This window comes from Rhea americana, unplaced genomic scaffold (genome assembly GCF_003343005.1).
Source record: "Rhea americana isolate MKP2758 unplaced genomic scaffold, rheAme1 scaffold_2, whole genome shotgun sequence".
NCBI classification, from domain to species: Eukaryota; Metazoa; Chordata; class Aves; order Rheiformes; family Rheidae; genus Rhea; species Rhea americana.
The window spans coordinates 6,828,720-6,851,457 of record NW_028186149.1 but is presented as its reverse complement, the minus strand read 5'-3'; the positions used below and the strand labels follow the sequence as shown (position 1 = coordinate 6,851,457).

Here is a 22,738-nt window from a genome sequence, read left to right as displayed (position 1 = left end):
GTTTTACTGAGATAGGCTAAACCAACTTTATAGCCCCTAGTCTTTAGTTAGTAAGTTTACTGCAACAGTTTCATCTTGTGTTAAGTTCTGCTAAAGGTAATGGGCAATGCTGAAGATCACAGGCTTGCACGCATTTACTTCAGAGCAAAGTTAACTAGGTACATAACATTTACACAGAAACACAAGGGAAAAAACTTGCAGTCATTTTCCACTCAGGAATCAAAAAGGCATCACTGAGCTCACAGCCCCTCTGTTCCAGGCTCAGGGAACAACATCAGATGCTTATAATCAGGTTTATTTGGATTAGAAGTAAGCAAGTYTTCTGCCTACTGAAGCCTATCTGCTGCCCAGAAAAATCCRACAAACAAAACATTAATAAATCCAACCTCTATTTTTAGCAGTATTTTCATATTCTGGCTGATAAAATCAACAACGTACCATTTCCACACATAGTGAGCAGTAGCTGAGTTGTTCTGATTTGATGTAAACAGGCCTAAGGGGCTTCTCTTTGGAGCACTTGTCACATGGACCAAATACAATCGCTAGAAAGGTCTGGTCGCACATCTTTGTGGTATGACCGAGCTGAAAGAGACAGAGAAGGAAGCAAGCATGCATTCCAGTCTAATGCAAAGCTTCCTGGTATTTCTCAGGTAGCTAATGCATCTTAGACTGTGTATAGATAACTGCAGGCTGGATAATCTCTGTGACTAACCATTAAAGTTTGATGAACTGTGACTATATGCAACACAGTCAGTAGCACATGTTCTTAAGATTTCATTTTTATGAAGAAAAGTAGGTAAGAGAACATTTTGTTATAAAATGCAGCATTAATTCACTAAATGCAGGAATTAACTCTTAGTTTTTACTTAACTAATGTCAGCAGATAGTAACGAGTCAACACGTAACAATGATCTGGATTTCTGAGAAATCGGCACTGAACAATAATTTTTTGTTTCCCCACTGCATTATTATATAGTCAGTATTATGTATTATTTTTAAATCTGGAAAGATGGCTGAGGATTCAGTCAGTAGCTACAGGAGAATCAGAAACAGAAACAAGCATAATATTCTAGTGTCATTTTTCTCCTTGTTTTTTTCATAGGGAAAATGAGATCTCTCATCACTTCTAAAATGGAAGCTTTTAACAGTATTTATACATGTACAGTCAACAAAATGAGTTTACTGCCTCATTTTTCAACTAGTCCAATGAAATACTTAAGAATAAGCAGTAGAATGCTGGCATGTGCCTAGAATATTTTTTTTTCATAAAATGCATAGCCAAACAAATTTAAATATCTGGATTCAATATCTTTTGCTTCATTTAGGTAGGCCCTGCAATAGTTTCTTCTAATTTTTAACAATGAACTCAGAAACCCTGCCCATACCCAAATCAATAGAAATTTTGCTGTTGTCTCAGGAGAGGCACAACTTCTTCTCAAAACATGTTGGAAGAAATCTGTCCTGAAATGAAGTACAACACACTACATTGTAATCTTGAAATCTACAGAGAGCTTTGAATGAGCTACATGTAGTCAAAGGGGTTTATATCTTATTTGATGAACTGCAGCAAATACGTTCTGAAGTTTTTAATGTGTTCTTTTGCAAATAAGAAACGACCCTGATACCACAACCCACCATCTTTTCAGGGAGTTTCTCTTGTTTTTATAGCATCAGGGTTCAATTATGCTGGTTAACTGCTCCTGGACATTTACAGCAGAATAATCTTTTATTCAGAGGTTCTTCGAATTAGTGATTCCCACTGTGGGCAACTCAAGTGACATAATCAGGCTACACTTATGTACTTGGTATGAAGCCACAAGACACTAACCCTATACTAGATGTTGGGAGGAAAATTTCCACTTTGAAGAAGTGTAAAAGGTAAGTATGATAGACAAAATGCCATCTTAGTTGAWCAGAATATCATTACTGGAACTAGAGACTTTAAACAAGGATCTAATGTTTGGAAGAAGGGCAGAATTAATCTTTCAGATAGTGTGCAAATTTACTGGAGTCACATCCAGGATGAATTTTGCCCGATATCAGAATTCTACTTCAGATGATATTGTCATATATTATAAAATTTTGCTAGAAAAGCCAACAAAACTTCCAGATAATTAGAAAACAGTATTATACCTGAGATAGTACCTATCTTTATAAAATAGGAAAGAAATTCATCATTATCACAAACAGTTTAAACCAAGAAAGTTCTAAAAGGATTGTACCTTCCTGTGCCACAGCCTGAGATTTTTAAACTTATTACATTTTTAAAAGGTCACACTAGCAATTTAAAAATAGTAGCATGATGAAACACATTAACAAATATGTTACTTGTAGAGAAATTCTGTACAGTGAATTGTGTTGATAAATATTCAGATTTACTTACCTTTTTGAAGAGCAAGAACCTGAAGTGTCTCAAGATGAGTAAATAAGCTTGTGCAGTTGCTAATGCAGAAAGGCAACCTTCCTGTTAAATCTGCTTAAAGGGTATTTAAAGCTCAGCCTCTCTGGTTGTATCGCCTCAGGTCAGTTATGAAGATTATAGTTTAAATGCTTCACTTTAACTGCGCTCTTTCAGAATAAGAAATAATGAATATACTCAAACTGTTAGGCAAAGCAGATTTTATCTGTTCCATATAGCAGGAATTTTTGTTTTGTTTCAAACGCGTAAGTTTAAACATGCTGGGGAGATGAATGACTGCACTGATTTTTCCAGCTATCAAATTGATATTGTGACAAATGACACTGTCATGCTGAATCTAGCTCATACATTTAAATAAAATTAAAAGTCAAACACTTGATTAATAACCATCCTGCTTTCAGGCATGCTTCCTTAGATATACTTCTATTGTTCCCCTGATTTTCAAGTTATTGTCTTAACAAAATAAAAACAAKCTACCTTTTTGCACTCTTTTAAAAACTCAGTGGAAAACTATGAAAACATGTCTGAACAATTAAAAAAGTGCAGTGAAGGTCACATCTGTTATTGTGACCCCACTGAAGTCAATGAAATCATGCCACTAGATACTTGCAGTCAATAGTCAGAGGATCTGAGGCTAAATGAGGAAAAAAGAGGGAAAAAAGGTCTCAGTTCAGTGTAAATTTGAGTAGAATTAACTCATCCTAATCTTTTWTATCAGAGTATTATGGAAACACAGGACTGAAAGGGACCACCTTTGGGTCCATCTCTAAGTCCCATTTGCAGAAGCTGCAGGAGTCGCATATGGACACAAGTCCAATGAGGGCAATAGCATCTCATATGTCCGTTCATAAGCTTTTTTAGTGCTTTCTCACTGCAGTAAAGATTATCATTCAAAATCTTCCTGTGTGAATGGACCAGCTTTCTCCTTTACTATCTTTTTAGGAAAGCTATCCTCAATAACACTTTTTTCACGTATCGGCCTTCACTGCTACTGCCCTCTTACATTTAGAATTACAGATAAYAAATGGAGTTTTTTACCTTATATACTGGTTGAGGGTATTAACATCAGCAAAGGCAAGACAAGTTTTTGACAATATACAGTAAACACTGGTCAGTTTGAACTTTCTTTTGAAAATAAATCAATATTTTGTTCTTGGCATACAATGTTAATAGCACATTTCACGCAAGCCTCTCAAAATAACTTAGCACCAAACTGTCATAACATTTTTCTCTGATCAGCTACCACTGATTTTCCTCACAAATGCCTTCAGATACTTCTGTGTGATGTGAATGTAAGAGCAGACTGTGATTTTAGCCATACCATACCAGGTAACAGACATACAGCTCCAGTAACTGTAAAGAAGGTTATATACAATTTATAGCAACAAAACTTGTTTGCATGTATTTACAGAAATTCATGAGGAGTCAGGGAGAGCGTACCATTCTGACAGGAAGATGCATGACGCTGCAGTAAAATCACCAGACCATTAGGTAAATAAGATGCTACAGTGTGATACACGACAAACAATATTCACTAAGGTTCATATAATCCAAATAGTTTCCTTAACATGATTAAGTATTGAAAACATAAAATAACTATTACATCATTCAAAGTACTTCAAATTGATTTAAAAGCTACTTTATTTAGTAATTTATTACCTATGTCTGTGGTATTTTTATACTTTTTGTTGCTATTAAACAAAGTTTTTTCTTCATAAAATTTTCAAATCTCTCTATGGACATCACTACAAATATGTCACTGTTCATAGTAAATACCAAGGATAGTTAACGRCAAGAATGGTTCATCTTTACATTTACAGATTGTTCTGTGAAATTAAACAAGCAGTACCAACACCGTATAATAAAAAAAAATCAATTGTTCCTTCCTATAATGTTTAAATTAACTGAATTAAAATAGAATCCTTTAAATACAGCAGAGCTTTACTATTTTATTATAATAACTATGTCTAATATAATGTTTAAATTAACTGAATTAAAATAGAATCCTTTAAATACAGCAGAGCTTTAGTATTTTATTATAATAACTACGTCTAATATATTAGATAGAAAAATAGCATCATTTATTGAGGAATTTCTAAGGACAGTCATTGTAGTGGAGTAAATGCCTTTTCTTCAGTTGTTCTGACAAGGTCCAGTATTAAATACTGTTATTATTCATTGCATTCTGGATTCTAGGAAGAAGGCTGTACACAGCAAAAAGGGGACTACATCTGCTTATAGGGATCCTGCAATCTAAATTTAATAAATAAAAACAATACCTAAGAAATTAAGTTTGTTTTACCAGTAAGACTAGACYGCAGTGCCTGCATTCATTCCTACTCAGTGTCAGAACTGGGGGAGGGAAAAAAGCAAAAAGGAAGGGTGAAAAAAAAAGATGTGTAAACTTGTGTATACTCAGTCCATGTTCTGAAATACACTGTATTAGAGAGGGACCTGAAATAGGAGATGGACTTCTGCTTTTTAAAGAAACAAGCCTCTAATTCAAACATGGATAGCAACATGGATTTTACACCTGACTTTTTTACTGTAATGACTGATAGGAAAATCTAGATCTGTCACCACASAATTTTGCAGAGCAAAACTGAAATCTGTCTTCAAGACAAGCATCTGAGCTGCTTCTCTGGTTAAAGAACTGTTTGGTGTGCCTGGACTATAATGCAAGCATTCTGCCTGGGTGAGCAACTCAGCGTGTCTACAAGCAGATACAAGTTTTAACAGTAGCTCTCTTAGCCTGATATCAGCAATATTCCCAGCTTCAACAAGGAATCTGACAGTGCTGATTTTTTTTAAACTACTGTGAGAAGACCTTCCATTTCTTCCTACTACAGTCTTCTGGAGGAACTGTTAGAAGACACGTATTTCACAAAAGGAATAAAGGTATAAAAATACAGAAGGGTGAAAACTACTGTAAAACAGATCTATTACATCAAGGCAACGAATGGAATTAGCATGGGGAAAAAAAAAACGATGCCAAGAAAAATTACAAGATAACAGCAATTATCTCATGATAGACGTAACTTTCTCCTGTGACTGGTGCTTTAGGGTTAGTGACAAAGCATCAATGCAAGCTTGTCAGATAAATGCTTTTCTTGTCATGTTTGGGCTACAAAACAGTAAGACCACTTTTATATCCAGTTGGTGATATAATGCCATCTCTTTTAGGACTAATGAAAACTGGAGAACAGCAAGAAAAGAGAAAAGGAAATCACAAGCTGAAATTATTCCTACTTTTTAAGTCTGGACTCAACRACAAGTTTTTAAAGACAGAGTTCACTGCAAACTACCATACCATTCATTAGCTGAAGAAACAAAGCATGAAAGTCTGTCTGTCTCTAGCCTYTGAAGAAATATTGATGCCTCTTTTTATTACACTCTTGTGAGAAAGCCAAGTTTGAAGCTGCTGGGGACTTGTATCATTTCCAAGGCATGTGGAGAGGGGGTGAAAGGAAACGTCACTTGAAAGAGGTATTTGGTATCAAGCATCARCTGTGGAACATCCTCACGATTATTTAGCATAGCCTGAAATCATAACAGAAAGAGTAAGAAAATACTCTGTTAGGAATAAAAGCAAAACCAGTAAAAATATTTTTCCCCATGACAAATCTTGCATTCATGTAAGATTGAAGAGACTTTTTTAATCATTTCCAAATGTTTAGAAGCTGAGCAGCTTCGTCATAATATGACTTAATAGTCATGCTGTAAAACTTATAGCATGAAAGACAAGTGTGCATGAAGTGTCCTGTAACTTAAATATCAAAGATGGTAATCAGAGCTTTTACCTGGACTTTACGAACAAATGACGGAGTCACTCTTTTCTCAAAATCATCTATTGGTGTGTATGAGTTAAGGATCTTAACTATCTGTTTAAATTAAAAAGACTATTTTAGTATGTCACAAAATGTGAGCAGACAAAAAGGAGAAAGCAATAATATGATGCTTTTATTGATATTTAATTAGGTCTTAGWAAGGAGTTTTACAATAAAGACAGAATTTTAACTGGTTACCTATTGAGTGGTTTTGCATGTGATGATTGTTATGACTTATTTTCAAATATCAGTTGGATCAAGGAGTAGCAGAAAAAGCTGAATTAGTTAAGAGAAAAGTCTAAGAGAAAGTCTATGTCAAAGTAAAGAAAACATACTATGGAATAAAAAGGTGGTATGTAGAACAATGCAGACAGGTATTCACCACAGGAGTATTTCAAATGTTAACAATCAGGAATAAGGAGTTAAAAATTCAAATATAGCAAGTGATGACATGAAATACTGAGGAATGCTATGTTCACAAAACAAAAGGCCAGTAGCTCTTTGCAAYAAATTGTTTCAAAAAAATAAGATTCTGTAATTGGTGCTGCCAGGAGAAAACAAAACGTTCATCACCTGCACAGTGGAAAGAGATGTGCAGTGCTCATATATTTCCTTGGCATCATCATCAGTGATCTTTTTGACCTGAAGGAGCCAGGCTGCCTGAGACAGAGGCTCCAAAGTTTCTTTAGCATTGCTACTTTGGAGATTCTTGTCTTTAAGCCATTCTTCCAAGTAGCTGATGTTGCACCTRAATTTAACGAGGAATAGACAAGGAAATGTCAAGGTCCCCCTAATAAGCAAGTTATACTAAAACCTTCTGTCAGTAATGATATTAAATTAACAATGTTCCTTTAATGCAATGTTCAAATGCATACATTTTAGGCTAACAAATATATCCATAGATTATAAAATCAAACAATTAATGGCTTACTGATATGTAAGTTCAATCCCTTTGATGAACATTTTAATCYCTTTTATTTTCCTTATTTCTTAAAGCTTGGATAATATAAAGCAACTTATTAGTTTAACTGTCACTTACAGAACACTACCAATAAATACTGGCATTGGCTGTCATGTTGGTGCACTATGTATCTTTAAAATATTAATTTGCAACTGAGTTTATACAAGAGATGAGAACAATCTGTACATTGCAAAGTAGAGTGGGGCTTATAACTTAGGATCTAAAGGCTAAAGCAGATTTCTTCTAAGAATCTTGCTAGATGGGTCAAGATCTACTTATTTTCTTTCACTTTAGTCTGCAGACTGTCTAATGGAGAACAAATGAGCTGTATCTTCTGCAAAACAGTTAGAAATGTATTTTCTTCATGCTCATAACAAGACAGATGTCACCTGACCCAAACTCTCAATAGTCCTGTCTCAGTGCCTTTCTCAGAGCATGGAAAGCGCAAGTCTGTTTGCCAGCCAGGGAATGCAGAACCCATTCCCTATACTAAGAAAGAATTAAATATACTGTTCGTTCTCATGAGCAAACTAACATGGGAAGAGTCCTAAACACATCTGACTTGGAACTCCAGACCGTGATTTTCTCTGTCTTTTCCTCCATTATTGTTTCCATAGAAAGCACAGTTTGTAAYACGTTAGTACCAGAAAGCTCAGTCCAAAAGGCAAAGATTACTTTTTCACAAAGAGTAAAAAACCAATTGGTTACTTAGAGCAGAATATTCAGAGAATATCTAGTGATTCAGAGAAAAGGGACTATGTTACATAAAAACATGTTAAGAAGTACATTCTCAAGCAACTGCTTGCTGAAACTTTACTGACTTTACCTTATCTGCATTCCTTTTCTACAAGAGCACATGTCCTTGCGAAGGAACAGACTGTTGAGGGTGACAGCTCCAATSAGAAAGAAAAGCTGCTTCACTGCCTGCTTTAGAAGCTCGGAGTCCAAGCCATTCTGGCACATTGTACTATAAAAATAGCTGAGTTGTTGCAGAATAGAGGCCATTGTGTAGGTATCTGTGTCATCTATACTAGAAGAACGTTTACGGAACCCTGTAGGTTTCAAGCCAGAAATTCCCTGGAGACTTTCATATTCCAGCATGCCTGGAACTGGATGACAACAGGAAATAACCGGTAAGACTAATGCTACTAAGGCTCTTTTCAGTTATATTAACTTAATTCTGGAACAAAATACAATTTAAGCATATTTTAAAAGCTAAATGATACTAGAAAAATAAGAAACTGATAAAGGCTTCTGGAGTACATAAATTAAAAGAAGTCTGTTCTTTTTGTAAAATGTTGATGTCTTTCTCCTTTCCAGGTTAACGTAAGGCTACAGACACAGTGAGTTATTCATTGCACATCCTACAACATTAGCACCATTGGTCCTTAGTCAAAAGAGAATTAGGAAAAAATTGCTTTGCATAAATCATAATTAAAATGGCACTCATACTATCACAAATAATTAGACAAAATCACTAAAAAGTAGTAAAATAAAAGCAATGCAGGAATCTTCCAGAACAAATGCTATAATTTATAGTGAAAACAGTATTATAAAATAATACAGAAAGTGGTATACTCTGACAYTTCATTGCTTGCATTCTGCTTGGCGAGCTAGCAATATTAGTTAGACGGGAAACACAAGACAGTGAAAACCTAAAGAGCAAATGTTCCCAGTGGTGTCTCCATCTATAGGAAAACAAAGGTGTATGTTCCACGTCTACCCCAGCAAGACCACTCTGTTTGAAAGCATTATCCCACATCGGTGAATTGTTCCGAGGACAAAGTCTTTCCAAATCCTGTAGGGATATAACATTCAATGGAATTTATATGTGCAGAAACATACATGTATATACAAACATGCAGCTACAYATAGCACAGTCAACAGGAGAATGAAGCTTGTCCCACCCTTTGCCTCCATATATAAGCTTTATTCATGTACTTCACAAGCTACATTTAACTTTCTCTGGATTCTTGCTTTCTTACCAATCATTGGCTGAATGTTGTTCTCCATTACAGTAACAAATTGGTGATAGATACGAATGGCCAAGTCACTAAGAATCTGTCTGTATTCTGAGAGATCAAAATGCTTTAAACAGTTCTTGTTCTGACGTGGGGTGTTATACTTCATAAATTCCTAAAAGTAAATTGCAAATATTAAAAAATCATGTAACATTATTATTATCAGTTAGCATTAAGAGGTAATGTATTTATTACAGCAACTCATTGTCTCTGACCAAACATAGTCTCAAAATGAGTCAAAGCTACTGCTGTCTTCAAGAGATACTTCCAGTTCTGAGCTTCCCATGCTTATTTTTACAGTTCACAAGTAGTTTCTTCCAAAAGCTAAATCTAGCTTCTACTAAAGGAAAGACCTGCATAGATTTCAATGGACTTTGGCTCAGATCATTTAATAATCATTTAATCATTTAATAGATTATTTAATAGAAAATAAGCAGTTATTTCTCAGAAAAAGTCAAAGCACAATTGTTTAAACTATACTAGCACAAAAAGTTAAAATGTATATTTTAGTGTTGCAAAGGGATGTCATTCTTGGACTTTTTATCAGAAAAGCTCTGACTTCAAAAATCCAGACAGGGTGCTAGCTTGTGTGAAGCCCTGAATGTTCACTCTCTGGGAATAGTCCATTACAAATACAGATTAAAACTGTAAAATATGTATTCAGACCTCTCTCTATTGTTGGAATTTATTATAAAAAATGGTATTAATTAAATTTACATGTTTTCAATTCTCCATTGCTTATTGTATCTTATCAACATGAGCACAAGAGGGAGTACTGTAGGTTAGACAGTACACAGTTACTGTGATTCCTTGGCTTTGTTATACCTCTTTGTTTTTATCTTGAAGACCATATTCTCATGTGCTTGTGCAATTTCAGTTCAGTCTAAGTTTATAATCTCTAGCAATCAAATATAACAAGAGTTTTCAATTTAAAACAATCTCAAAAATCAGGATGAATGTTAGCTTAAATAAGCAAATAGCATAAGGAATAAATAGCTTTTTATTACTATGCATCTTTCTTGAGGTCTTCTTCTGTAACCTCATTTTGGTAGCAGTAAATTTTTGAAGTGGTCACAATTATAAAATAGTAAAACTCTTTTATATTTGTTTAGTTGGACATCTGAAATCCATCTCACATTAAAATCATGTTAAAGAGATTAAGTAACAGATTACATGTCTTGTCTTTACCTAAGTTTAGCACTTTAATGTTTTCTTGAGTTCATTTGATCAGTTAGTTCTATTCTGTTATTCATGTAAGACATATATCACCACAGAGCAATATGAATACGTTAAGTATTGTGAAGTGGGGACCTAGAGAATAATTATCCCTATTTTGCTTACAGAATTAAATGCTGGTCGATGGTAAGGTAATTAAATTATTTGGTAAAATCATTCCTACCTCTTCCCCACTGTATTGCTTTAAACAGTTAAGAAAATAATATGTATTGGAAAGCCAAAAGGACAACATCTCAAAATCTTCTGAATATTCCTGAAAATGATAAATAAAGCAATATTTTAACAAGATCATTCAATAGAACTAATTTAATCCCACTACTGAACGTTAGAGAATGAACATTAGCATCTATCTATAGCAAAAGGAACATACAGCATCTGTAACATGCTAGCTGTAATCTCATACTGCGTTTTCAGGGTAATATATATATGGCAAAGTTCCCTCTTCTTTAGTAAACACTGTTTAATTCTTCTACTATGATAGATTGTCTAAACAAATTAGTCTAAATCCMCCAGCTTTAACACATACCTAAATATTGTAGTGTACTGTACTGGAGGACTTCCTGCAATAGCGCTAATAATGTCTATATACACAAAGGAACTACATAAATTCAATTATAACTATGCTTAAATGTGCTTTTTTGTCTTATTAACAAAGTAAGTACACATTTTTCCTAAGGATAACTTGTATCAACTCGTTTCCAAACAAACAATAGGCACTATTTACACAACAAAGTCAACTGCATAAAGCACAATCCATTCCTACCCGTGCTACAAAGCAYGCCTAGGTTTCTATTACATTATAAATCTACAATAAGGCTTTCACACAGCTGGAATTTTAATGCATATCAGGTAATAMACTAATGATTTGTATTCATAATTTAGTTTCTAAACTGGCTGACAACATAACGTTCTATCATTTGGGTACTAACACTGCAGTACCAAATGACATGTCTAAAAACCACTGCACTAATTGAACAGTAYAGTAAAAAGCACTTAAAAGTCTCATGCCATTCTACAGCCAAACACACTAACCCTCATTTTTGGCCTTCCAACTTTTACTAGGGCTAAAATCATAGGCATACTGAATCTAATTAGTTACTCACTTTCAGATGTAAAATACTTGAAAATGTTTTGTCAACAAGCTCCGCAGATAAAGTAGTTCCTGTTAATGCATGTATTACCATGTTCAGCATAGTGCAACCTTACCTGAAGGCTGCACTAGGATATTACTACAAACTCCAAAAGGAATGTTACTAATAGTAATTATTCTATCTTAGGAATACTAGCAAATGAAAGTGTGAGCATTCCCCAGGTGCAAGGCATGCATCTTGTAAACCTTACACTAAAATCAGAAAGTACAGTACAGCCAAATATTATTCCTACCTTAATAACTTGTTTGATACCTTCAATGGTTACATTCATGAATGATTTCAGCATGTCAGCATCATTCAGATAATCTGCATACCTCACACACATGAATAAGATGTGAGCTGGAAGGCCAGGTATCATATTAACTACAACTCCTCGTGGTTTTAAATCTGCAAAAAGGAGAGTCATCAGGTTTATTACATATGAATGCAAAGATTTAATGTGTCATTCTGAAAAAGATAAGCACCATGGTGCTCATTTATTCAGTGATCAGTCACTTGATAACAGATTTACTGATGAACTGCTTTTTCCTGAAAACTTGTGTAACAGTATCTTTAATACTAAAGTATTAATAAAATTTTCCAGAGAGTTAGGAGAGTACTGCAGCTATGCCAGGAAATGACAGGAAAACTATGACAAGAAAACTTCAAAAAAAGTGACTGGCACTTAGCTCTCTGCAGGAGGCCCCACCAAATTCTGGAATTGCTTAACAACAGCCCTGTTTTCACAAAGAAAAAAAAAAGCAGATGGCTGAAGTGGATGAGAAGAAAGATGTAATTTCTAAGTAGCAATTAACATGGATACTAACACATATAGAAAATTCATTGAGTTTACTATTMATGGTAAGCAAATGCAAAATACTGGTGGTAAAGATGGATGTGGAATATGCTTGTGGAAGTAACTCAGAGGAAGGCGTAATTCTCCTACAAGAGAGAACCACATGAAAGCACAGCCTTCAGTGAAGAGAACGACAGGGAAAAACAGACAGGAGATTAGTAAGCCACACGTTGATATAAGCCAATGATTTACAGACTAAGTAGATGACCAGGACAAAAGTAAATTCAAGTCCCTGGACTGCTCTTGAGATTTCTAGCTTTTTTAGTGAAGAAATAATAAGAAAGATAATAGAGTTATGTAGAGTCAGATAAATGATCTTCACACAGATAAAYCACTTCTGTTTTTGAAATGACTGGCAACAGAAAGGAGCGATATAGAGCCTTGAGGCTGTACTGGCAGTCAGGGAATGGGATAAAGCCAACCTTGAACATAACTGAAGCATGGGGACTGGCAGTTTTTGTTGTAGTGTCTACAATGAATATCACTGACTACTGCTTAAATTTGAAGTGTTACCAAAGTACCAAGGATCAGATTTTGAACAATCCTTTCTTCATCCTCTTTTTTGTATTCCATCATTCCAATGTATTCTTTAGACAAAGTTGGCACAGGAACTTCATTGGCTGTAAAATGCAAAAGCATTGTTACCTGAAGGTAAATGATTAATTTAACATTCACATTTTAGTATAAACTATTGCAGATAAGCAGTTCTCACTGTAATAAACAAAGTGCAGGCTCTGTTCACAATAATGCTCTAACTTATGGTTCCAAGCATTTTAAGTTAAACAACACTCATATTATTCATGTGAATAGTTTCACTGTATTCAGTGGAATTACTTGTATTAATAAGGCAAACAAGTAGCAGTGCTATATCTCAGCATCAGATACTTCTGCAATCTTTTGGAATGTATTCTACAGTGAAGAATTACTTATTACATATGACATTTGTACAAACTATGTATCAGAAACCATGGGCATCTGAAGGTGAACGTCCAGTAGGAGGCAGTTACTCACCTAATACAAAACTAACATTCTGTTGGCTCAGAGACAGTTTGTGTGAAGATATATATTAATTTCTGTTGACAGAAGCTGATGTCACTGGCCTAAACTTTCTAGCCTAGTTTAGGCCAGATACCTGTCCATTTTTTTGTGGGGGAAAAAGAAGAACAGGTAAAGGGCTTTTATGAAACACCTGCTGATACTTCCCTGGTGCTTTTTTCCTGAGGTTTTAAATTTGTAACCCTCCCACTCCAAACCCTGCCTTTCTAATATACTAAACATCCAAAACTACTAAAAAAAAGTCACACAACAGTATCTCACCTTTCTCAAGAGTCTTGGTAAGAGTTTTGATCTGATCCTCCAATTTTTTTATTATTCTGTCCTTCATGTCTAGTTTTTCTTCAAGATCCTGTAATAAAATTCAGTGAGTTCAGAACAACCACATGTAAAAATTGCCTTTTCCTGCTACATGTCGCTGTCACAAATAAAGTACATTATAACATGTTTTTGTTACTTGGTGGAAGAAAGCTGAAACCTTCATGTCTTTTTTCTCCCCTGATAAACTGAGAAAGCATCCTGCTCATACCAAGAAACCAAGATTTCTTTCTTCTTATCTCACATTTTAGGTGTATTTTCTTAGTGAAAATTTAATAACCTCACCATATTTTCCACAGTAAGTCGAGTTGTTTCTTGCTTTATCTTGCTTTTTATTTCATCCTGGACTTCACTTTGCTTGAAACCATTGCTCAGCCCCTCAATTTCTTGGGTTGTAATTTTCAGTCTCTCTTTTTCTTTTAGGTCTGTTTCATTCTGGGCTTCATTTGCTCTAGAAATAGACAGGAAGTTTTTTTCTTTTATTCTTATTTCCTTAAAGCATAGTTGTATCATACTTGGCTATTATCTGTTAAGTGTACCAGAGCTGTATGGCAAATCTTATGTTGGACGTGGAACTTCAAAGACTTTGAGTGACTTTGTTACTCCAGCCTACGGCACTTACATTTCTTACATTAAAAAAAAAAAAAAAAAAAAAAAAAGATTACCGCCTTTGTGTTCTGTCCCTTTCTAGCTCATGATGCAGCCGATTAGACATCTCTTTCATTTTTTCAGTAATAATTAGCGGCAAAACCCAAAACAAAAGAGAAACAAAAAAATCACATTTGCTTACTGATCTGTACTAGTACGTAGTAAATCTTTTCTTACGCTCACAGTTATAGTTCATCTAACAAAACTGAATGACATGTCCAACACTGTATCAGATAAATAACTGCTTATTCCACTGCATACAGAAGATTATATGGGATAGTGACTTTAAGCACCATTAAATTATTGCACTTAGCAGCAAAGCTAATTCCTAATTAAAAAGTAGGTAGCTGCTTGAGAGGGCGCTATGTTATAAGGACACAGAATCCTCAAAATGTGTTTTCCTAATTAGCAGGAACTTTTCCCTCTATCTCCTACACACTTCTCTGAACCCTTCAATACTCTTTTTATTTAAGTCCACCTCTCAGGGAGCTCCTTAAGTTCTGAAACATCTTTCCTTTTTATGATTGTTTCCAAAGGTCATACTCCATTACACTTACTCTCAGCAAAATCTACTGAATACATACGCATGAATAAATGTACCTACACTATATGAAAGATCAAATAAAGGTTAAAAAAAAAAGCATCTACTCGAGTATATATTTTATTCTTCAGTAACAGATATAAACTATACAACACATTTTCTTCTTGGTGTTTCTTCCATTTTATTTACAAGAAAATATGAAATAAAKGAATGAAGTTATGCAATATTGTATTAGCTTTTACAAATTCAAATCTAGGGAATTCATTATGTTCTTTTTAAACAACAATAAGGTAAGTGATCGCACAAGTACTTTACCTTTCAACTTTACAGTCTGTTCTTGAAGACGATTTTCAAGATCTGATTTTTGTTTTTCAAGCTCAGAGACTTGCTGTTTAAGATCTGGGATCACCTTTTATTGAAAAAGGACATTTGAGTAATTCAGCACCTTCCTCTTTCCAAACATAGCAAACAATTCCTAAGACACAGGAAGTCCTTCAACTGCAAGTTATCAAGGACTAGGAAAATACTGTGGGGAAGCACTGCTACCTGCTTGCCTCATCTGYATAACTTTTCTATAGATATCTGCTGCTGGCCACTCTTAAATCTGAACTAATCATCTAACTAAATGTTTGACCTGACTCAATACTACTACTCTTATGTTTTGTTGTTTAAAGTGAAATATGCTGTGCCTTTTATTTCCCTCATTCAGTTAATTTTGGRAAACACTCAGCATCTTACAAAATTTTTTTTAATAAAAATATAAGCTGCTATTCTTTATGTTTTCAATTTTAGTAACTGTGTTTTGAAAATATTTCTTCTATTACTTTTCACTAAATAGAAGRATAATATGGTATATACTAACTTCTTGAATAATTGCACTTTCTTGTATTAGTTTTATGCAGTTAGGTGCCTGTAAGRATTTTAGGCTCGTAAGCCTGGCATGCAGTTTATTAACAACTTTATATGCTTAACTGCCCTCTGGTGGAGAGCCTCAGAACTGCATGAATCTATAACCACTACAAATCCTACAGGAGTCTGCTTTTTTCTACCAAACTATAGAGAACTTTTCAACCTAAGAGTCCGAGATTGGAAGATACTGGCCTCCGACTACAGGGAAGGAATATGGCAACTAAATTCTGAACATGAATGCTTCAGTACAATGAAAATTTGAACGTGTTAGAACAATTTGTTCTTTTTTAATATTAACCCAGAGAAAGTTACACTGTTATGAAACTGTTCCTCATTAAGTCTGAAATACCAAAAATGTTCCATCAGATAAACATAATGATCTGATCAAACACTAGTTAGTTTTTTTAATTATCTGATTCAAAATTTAAATTAAATAATATTTAAAAAGTTACAGTGAGCTAGCTCTCTGGTTACTGCTAAACCTTTGATTCATTTTTTTAGTTAAAATTTTATATAAATAAAAAACATCAATAAATACTTGCTTTTCATGACTTGCAATATAAAGCTGCATATCTGTAGAAATTATTACACCCYTCAAAAGTTGCCTGCATTGGCAGGAACTGCACAAAGCAAAACCAAAATATTTCCATAAATTTGCAAAACTGTTTGCATCACACACCAAGTAAGAGTTTGCAAAATAGTATTTTACCTTTCTGTGATTAGAATCAAATCTTAACTCRAGTTTACGTAAAAGATGGGGAAAAGCCTTTGTGAGGCTTCCTCAACAAGCTGTACGCTGACAAAATAAATTCTGCTGCCTCGTAACATGCCATCCCTGCATGGCAGGAAAAGAGCCTGGATGGCTCATGGATGTTCACTCTCACGCGGCCATATCTGTTAGAGCCTTGAGAATTCGAGGACATGACTGCAAGGTTTTGACGGCTTTGCACCACAAACACATTTGCACTGTGTTGCTAAGCAATAAGAACATATTTTGCTTTAGTATATCTTGATCTTACCAGATTTTCTGAAGTTAGCCTGCTAACTTCAAGTCGAATACTATCATTTATGTCATTTTCCTCTCGAAATAATTTTTGTAGATGATTAATATCTTGACTAAGATGTTCAACTTTAAAATTCAGACCTTCAATCTCCTTTTCATAGGTTTCTTTCTGAGACTGGAAGTGGCTTTCCAATACTCTGTGGAAAAGGGAGAAGGGGAGAAGAAAATTGCACATTTAGTATGACCTTGATGCAATGGGTCAAGTTCAATAGAAAGTGAAAATAAAGTACTGTGCTTAATACACAGACATTCCATTACATCACCTTTGCATTAAGAAACATCGTATCTCAGAGGAAATGCATTTCCCAGACTGAAACAGATTGACACATAAACACTTGTCTCACTGATTCAGTAAAAGTTTATAAAAATGAGTTTAAGTTACTCAATAACTCACATAATGTAGTATTTTTTATTTGTTAGACGGATGTTCAGTACCGCACTGTCAAATTAGTTATTCAGTAATTTTTCTGTTTATCTTCTAGATTGCAGCTTGCAACCATGAACACATCAAAGACCTGGACTAACCTTGTCGCTTTTTTCAAGCCCTCATAAGCAAACCACAGTTCTCCATCCTCATTTAAGTGTTCCAAGTCCTCTGTAGAGAGTCTAGAACAAAAGATAATATTAGTAGTGGATAAAAYACATTTCAAGTTTTTTAGAGAAACCTTAAAACAAAATTACCTGCTTCTTACATCTTCAAAATCGTAACTTTCAAGAAGCTGTTTCGTAACTTCTGACATCTTTTCTGGGAAAAAACAGAAATGTTTAATATGTGAATAATTTTCTCCTCACACTTCAAATTAAGTATCGTTATAAAAACTGAAACAACTCCTTCATAGARCGTTCTTTTCTGGCACACAACAAATATATCTGATTTACTACAAGAATATGATGAGGCACTTTGTTCTACTTCTGAACACTTAAGGAAAATTAGATAGGTATACCACCAATACTGTTTTTTTTTTTTTAATACATCAAACTTTACACACAAACTTATGTCTTTCTGTTCTTGATCTGGAAAACTGCTAGAGTTATATAGATGTTTTGYCATTTAGTGCTAAGCTACTACATTAAATGTTGCAGACAGAGGTTTACTCTATGACATACTTTGCATTGCAGTTAGTGCACCCTTCCTAAAAGGACCCCTATTCACCAAGTTATTTAAGCATTTTTGACATTATTCAGACTTGTCACTAAAGTTAATCTAAATGTAGGCCAGATAACATACTGTTTCCATATTCTTGGGTCTCTACAATCATAGAATCAGTAAGGTTGGAAGGAACCTCTGGAGATCATCTAGTCCAGCCCGCAAACAAGTGGCCTGTATGGGGGATCAAACCCATGACCTTGGCATTATTAGCACCACACTTTAACCAATTGAGCTAAATGGCTGAAGCGACTTATTAAATTCTAAGTGAAGTGTAAGCTATTATTTTTGACTAAGACATCAATTACTTTTTCACATGATCATAGCACACATGCACACAACACCAACCACTAACATCTAACTTAAAAGGAGAAATGGTTGAGAGCAGAATTTGCTCAGATACCTCTGATGTTGGTATTTAGGGAACATTCTAGAAAACTCACCTGTTTTTTGTTTTTCCCCATGCAGGTAAAGATATGAATAAAATGAAATCACTGTAGGATGGGAAAGAGATCTGGGCCTTTGTTACAACTAACAAACATGGAAGAAAATTCAGACCGTGATCRGTAAGTTCTCTGAATTATCTAGTACGTAGCTTACCTCTCATTTCTCGCTTCTGGGACTGCGCTTGCTTTTCAACATCCATTTTTTGTGTCTGCAGCAGTTCAATTTCCTTTCGCAATTCAGGTATTGTCTGATTCAGAGATAAGTTATAGAATGTGAAGGATAAAGGGCTGGGTATCAGTTAAATCATGAAGAAAATTGTGAATAAGAACAAGTTTATATGCCAGAAATCAGAAGGCTTAAAATGTATTGTGTTTAAAGCTTCTGGTTCTCATAGACATCCGAGCAAAATGGTAATGTGATGTAGTGAATCCATACATTTTTCTGTCATAAAATTGACTCAGGGGAAAAAAAATATGACTTTATACAAAAATAGTACTTTCAGGTTTTGCTTATAAATTATATGCATGAAAAAATCCCCCTCAGAAACTAATACGTTATTGGAAAAGGAATCACAGAAAGAAAAACAAAGATCCACACATTTAAATGTATAAATATTCAGGCACAATTAGTGTGACACTCTTGAATGCTACTTATTTCTGTGAGCATTAACTTACTCATATTGTATTCTACATGAAAATAATGCAACATAGTGCTAAAAAATATCAGTGAAGATAAGGTGTACATAAGACACCAACATTCTCTACCTGCTTTATCTAGCAAAGATTCTGAAATTAGTTACACTTTACCTGTGCTTGTTTTGTAAGTTGTCCTACTTCCATTTTCAAACCATCCTGAATGACAATTTCTTGCTGAATTTGATGCTGTAGCTGAATTTTTTCTTCCCTGAGAATCTTAATTTCTCCCTTAAGCAATTCAATCTCCTTTTCATAGTCCTGTTTCTGATTTTGAAAATTTTTCTCAAGTATCCTAAACATGACAAATTGAAAAGGTGGTTTCATTTTCCTACATTCATAAGTAAAAGAGTAGGCTTTGTTTTTGYTTTAATTTGAAGGAAATACTTCAATGAAGAAAACCTAAATAAACAATAATTGCTTTAAACTGCTAAGCTCATCTTCAAAATCATCTCTAAAATGGGTAAGAATGGGATAAGAATATCCCTGGATCTCCCTACTTCCTATTCAGGTATTGGGATAGAATTCAAAGCAGAACTGAATTTTTCCACTTAAAGGTTAGTTTCCCAATTCTTTGAGAGCTCAAAAGCCACAGGATTTCCATCCTRAGGAACAGAGACAGACTTCACTCTTCAGGGGACAGCATTTGTTTGGTACCCAAGGTGTGTATCTCATCCTGGTAGAGTTACTTTGAGACAAAATGCCATCTGAKAGAAATATGCTGCAAAGCAACAATCATACATTGCTAAATAATAAGATTTTTAATATTGCAACCAAAATACCAAGGGGAATATCCCCTGTATTTCCCCTCTATTTTAATTGAATGCCCTTTATAAACACTCCCTTTCGTTCAAGATGCATCATTAATTTCTGTCCTTTAATATCCACTTCACAGGAAGTCTGACTTGTATGGTCATCAGCTACTTTTCTAACCCTGACTAGATTCTGAGGATATGTCCAAAGAAACCACTATGCTGAGAGTCTCCCTTCAAACCTCCAAAAGATGCATGAAAAGACAAGAAACTACAAAAGCAAAACAGTTTCAAGTCTACAAGATAATTTCCAATACAATGTGACTGGCTCATAAGCATGAGCTTTTTCTTGTCTGTACAGGAARTACTTCAGTTACTGCTTCAATACAAGCATTGGCATCAAAAATTATGCACAGATTCATAAGTGATATGTGAGTATAATACATTTGCAACAGGAGAAAGAAAGGTAGAGAAAGAAAAAATGAATACTGTTTCAAAACAATTAAATTCAGATTCCATACATTCTCTGTCTTTCTTCTTTTTGTACATCATCAAAGAGTTGCTTTGTGAGGTCATCCATTTTATCTGTCAAAACATATTTCAATATTTTAGAGACCTTCATACAATAATGAGTATTTACCAAAACGGCATGAACACAATCAGAAGTTTTCATTTTAATAAGCAATCCTTAACATTCTTAGGCTGAAATTCATCTCTCAAAAATCACGAATTATCACAGTAATCCTGACAAGTAAGGCTACAGAATAAAAAGGTTCTGAAACACCCAAACATTATTTGTCTAAAATACATTTGATCTCAAGTGCTGCCTGGGTCCTTTGAACTTAAGATTCTTCAAAATAGTATATTAAATGAATCAAGGATGAAGGGATGCTTTGAAGAACACATGGGCTGCCTCTGAGACAGGAAACATAATAAGAGGACAGTTTTTTCTACTGAATGAATGAACTATTATATTAAAAGCATTTACCCTACACTTCTAAACTAGCTTCAGAGGCGTAGGACCTGATTTAACTTACTGTAAACTGAGCATTCATATTGTTTTTAATATAACAAGAATCATTYACATTTGTTGTAAAGCTGACTTTAAAGCTTTCCCCCACCATAACTGCTTTAAAGCTCCTTTTAATTACTGTACCTTTCATCTCATCAGTTTTTTCTTGGAGCTTTCTTTCTAAGGTCTCTTTCTGTTCTTGCAGTTCTTTATTCTGATTCTCAAGTTTTAAGATTTTCTGTGCACATAAAAAATAAGACACGTATTAAGAAAGAAGAAGAAACAGATCACAGGCAGTGTTACATTTGTAACAGGCACACACAGACTCCCTCCTCCTTCCCTCACCCCTCTCCCCGCCCAAAAGCGAAGTTACTTAACGCTTAGAATCATGCATTTGATTAATCTGAAAGACATCTTTAAACTAAATTACAAGCACCAAGAAGATCTAGGAAAATTTACCTGTTCACTGTCCTCTTTATATTTCTTTCCTTTCTCCTCAAATGTTCTCTTCTGTGCAGTTAACTTTTCAATATCTAGTTCAAGTTTCTGAATTGTATCCAAGTCATTCATACGAGTTGAAGCCATATTGGTTAATCTTTCCAGCAAGCCATGATTTTCTTTACTCTACAATAAGCAACACAAGTAAAAATAAAACAGAAAAATGCACCTCATTTTGTATTTTCATATTCCCCTAAAAATTACTGCAAAAAAAWTCAGCTCCATCCTTCAGCCAAGTTGCACTTTTTGTGGTTTTTACCAGCACTCTTGTATAGCTTAGCACTTTTTTAAATGAARTTTGAACATATCTGTAAATTTTAACCGTGTTTACACAGAACTCTGTGGCTTATCAGAATAAACATCAAGCAACACCCGCACAATGCAGTCTGTACTTTATCTCACCTCAGCTATGAGGAAGCACCTGAACTACTTCTGCTCTCCACTCCAGCTAAGTCATAATCACTTCAGCCAAGGATTGTTTCCTTCAGTTAGATTAAAGTACCATATTAAATACAATTTGGCCAGCATGGCTCTTTGAAACAACCCCTGAAATAAATACAATACTGAATTCCCAAAACTCACCAAATATGTTGAACCAGAACTGTAACTAACACATCCTTCATCCTAATAAGACTAATTTCATCCAGACATGGGACTGACTAGTTATGAAACAGTAAAAAATGCTAACTAGGGACTCTTTTCATTGGCACAGTTAACCTGAAAATCTCAGTATCATATGCTTCAAGAACACAAATACACAAAAACAGCAGTGTGGAATTCTGGAAATATTATTATTGGTTTGTTATGAAGGGCCATAACCCTTGTCAAATAAACTATGGATATTTTAAGCATTTAGTCAACACGAGTTCTGAATAAAATTGCAATGATTAAAAAATTAATAAAAAAAGACTTGTGTCCTTTACCTGTTCGTCTATCTTTTTCTGCAGTCGCTGAACTCTGTAGGAAAGCTGGATATTCAATACAAACCGCCGAATATTTTGAAATCTGCGTCTTGCAAGCCATGCACGGGCATATTTCTGAAGGATTACAGCCTTGTGTTCTTCAAGCATCTATAAAAGGAAATATTAACATTTGTCCATATTTATCTGGGGATCAATCAGCATCAATTAAAATACTCTGTGAATCTACATACACTGGTGACGACAATGATTCTATCAAAAGCATCAAAATACTGAAATATTCAGACT

The 22,738-nt window shown here is 34.5% G+C and overlaps 1 protein-coding gene across 1 annotated transcript in view; it reads right to left on the bottom strand.

Moving 5' to 3' along the window:
• Window positions 1-4,459: 4,459 nt before the first annotated feature.
• LOC146596654 (unconventional myosin-Vc-like) overlaps window positions 4,460-22,738 on the bottom strand; it is a 38,092-nt gene continuing 19,813 nt past the window's right edge. The window contains exons 21-41 of the mRNA XM_085303385.1: window positions 22,454-22,600; window positions 21,492-21,656; window positions 21,177-21,270; window positions 20,542-20,605; window positions 19,383-19,563; window positions 18,730-18,823; window positions 17,664-17,727; window positions 17,508-17,588; window positions 16,939-17,119; window positions 15,325-15,419; window positions 14,487-14,549; window positions 14,107-14,272; window positions 13,768-13,855; window positions 12,972-13,070; window positions 11,848-12,002; window positions 10,628-10,717; window positions 9,193-9,343; window positions 8,034-8,316; window positions 6,820-6,994; window positions 6,220-6,300; window positions 4,460-5,959 (exon numbers count right to left, since the gene is read on the bottom strand). Coding sequence (XP_085159511.1) covers window positions 5,807-5,959; window positions 6,220-6,300; window positions 6,820-6,994; window positions 8,034-8,316; window positions 9,193-9,343; window positions 10,628-10,717; window positions 11,848-12,002; window positions 12,972-13,070; window positions 13,768-13,855; window positions 14,107-14,272; window positions 14,487-14,549; window positions 15,325-15,419; window positions 16,939-17,119; window positions 17,508-17,588; window positions 17,664-17,727; window positions 18,730-18,823; window positions 19,383-19,563; window positions 20,542-20,605; window positions 21,177-21,270; window positions 21,492-21,656; window positions 22,454-22,600 — 2,670 coding nt within the window. The 3' untranslated portion in view covers window positions 4,460-5,806. The remainder of the gene's footprint in view (window positions 5,960-6,219; window positions 6,301-6,819; window positions 6,995-8,033; window positions 8,317-9,192; window positions 9,344-10,627; window positions 10,718-11,847; window positions 12,003-12,971; window positions 13,071-13,767; window positions 13,856-14,106; window positions 14,273-14,486; window positions 14,550-15,324; window positions 15,420-16,938; window positions 17,120-17,507; window positions 17,589-17,663; window positions 17,728-18,729; window positions 18,824-19,382; window positions 19,564-20,541; window positions 20,606-21,176; window positions 21,271-21,491; window positions 21,657-22,453; window positions 22,601-22,738) is intronic.